General features: G+C 28.0%; 1 protein-coding gene across 1 annotated transcript; it reads left to right on the forward strand.

Moving 5' to 3' along the window:
• Positions 1-81: 81 nt before the first annotated feature.
• LOC113464893 (putative small nuclear ribonucleoprotein Sm D2) lies at positions 82-426 on the forward strand (the record flags this gene model as incomplete). The annotated part of the gene is made up of 1 exon (XM_026817482.1): positions 82-426. A coding segment is annotated over one exon (309 nt), but the record flags the coding sequence as incomplete, so codon positions are not given.
• Positions 427-432: the final 6 nt, after the last annotated feature.

A 432-nucleotide genomic window follows, 5' to 3' on the forward strand; every position in this document is an offset into this window, starting at 1 on the left:
ACCTATACCTTGTTATATACTTCAAATTTTATATACTAAGAAATTGTCCTTTAACTTTGCATTTGTAATAAAATAAACTTATGTTTTAGGTCTTCATTGACTAAACCGAAGTCTGAAATGACACCTGAAGAATTGGCAAAAAGAGAAGAAGAAGAATTCAATACTGGACCACTTTCAGTATTAACTCAATCTGTAAAAAATAACACACAAGTCTTAATCAATTGTAGAAATAACAAGAAATTGTTAGGAAGAGTAAAAGCATTTGACAGACATTGTAACATGGTTTTAGAAAATGTGAAAGAAATGTGGACTGAATTACCACGTACTGGGAAAGGAAAGAAAAAGGTAATAGTGAAAATATTTCTAAATAAACGTAATGAAATTAGATAGATAATTAGATAATTAAAATTCTACTTTTACATAGGCAAAACC

Source organism: Ceratina calcarata, unplaced genomic scaffold (genome assembly GCF_001652005.2).
Source record: "Ceratina calcarata isolate Rehan_Ccalc_2016 unplaced genomic scaffold, ASM165200v1 scaffold13492, whole genome shotgun sequence".
NCBI lineage: Eukaryota > Metazoa > Arthropoda > Insecta > Hymenoptera > Apidae > Ceratina > Ceratina calcarata.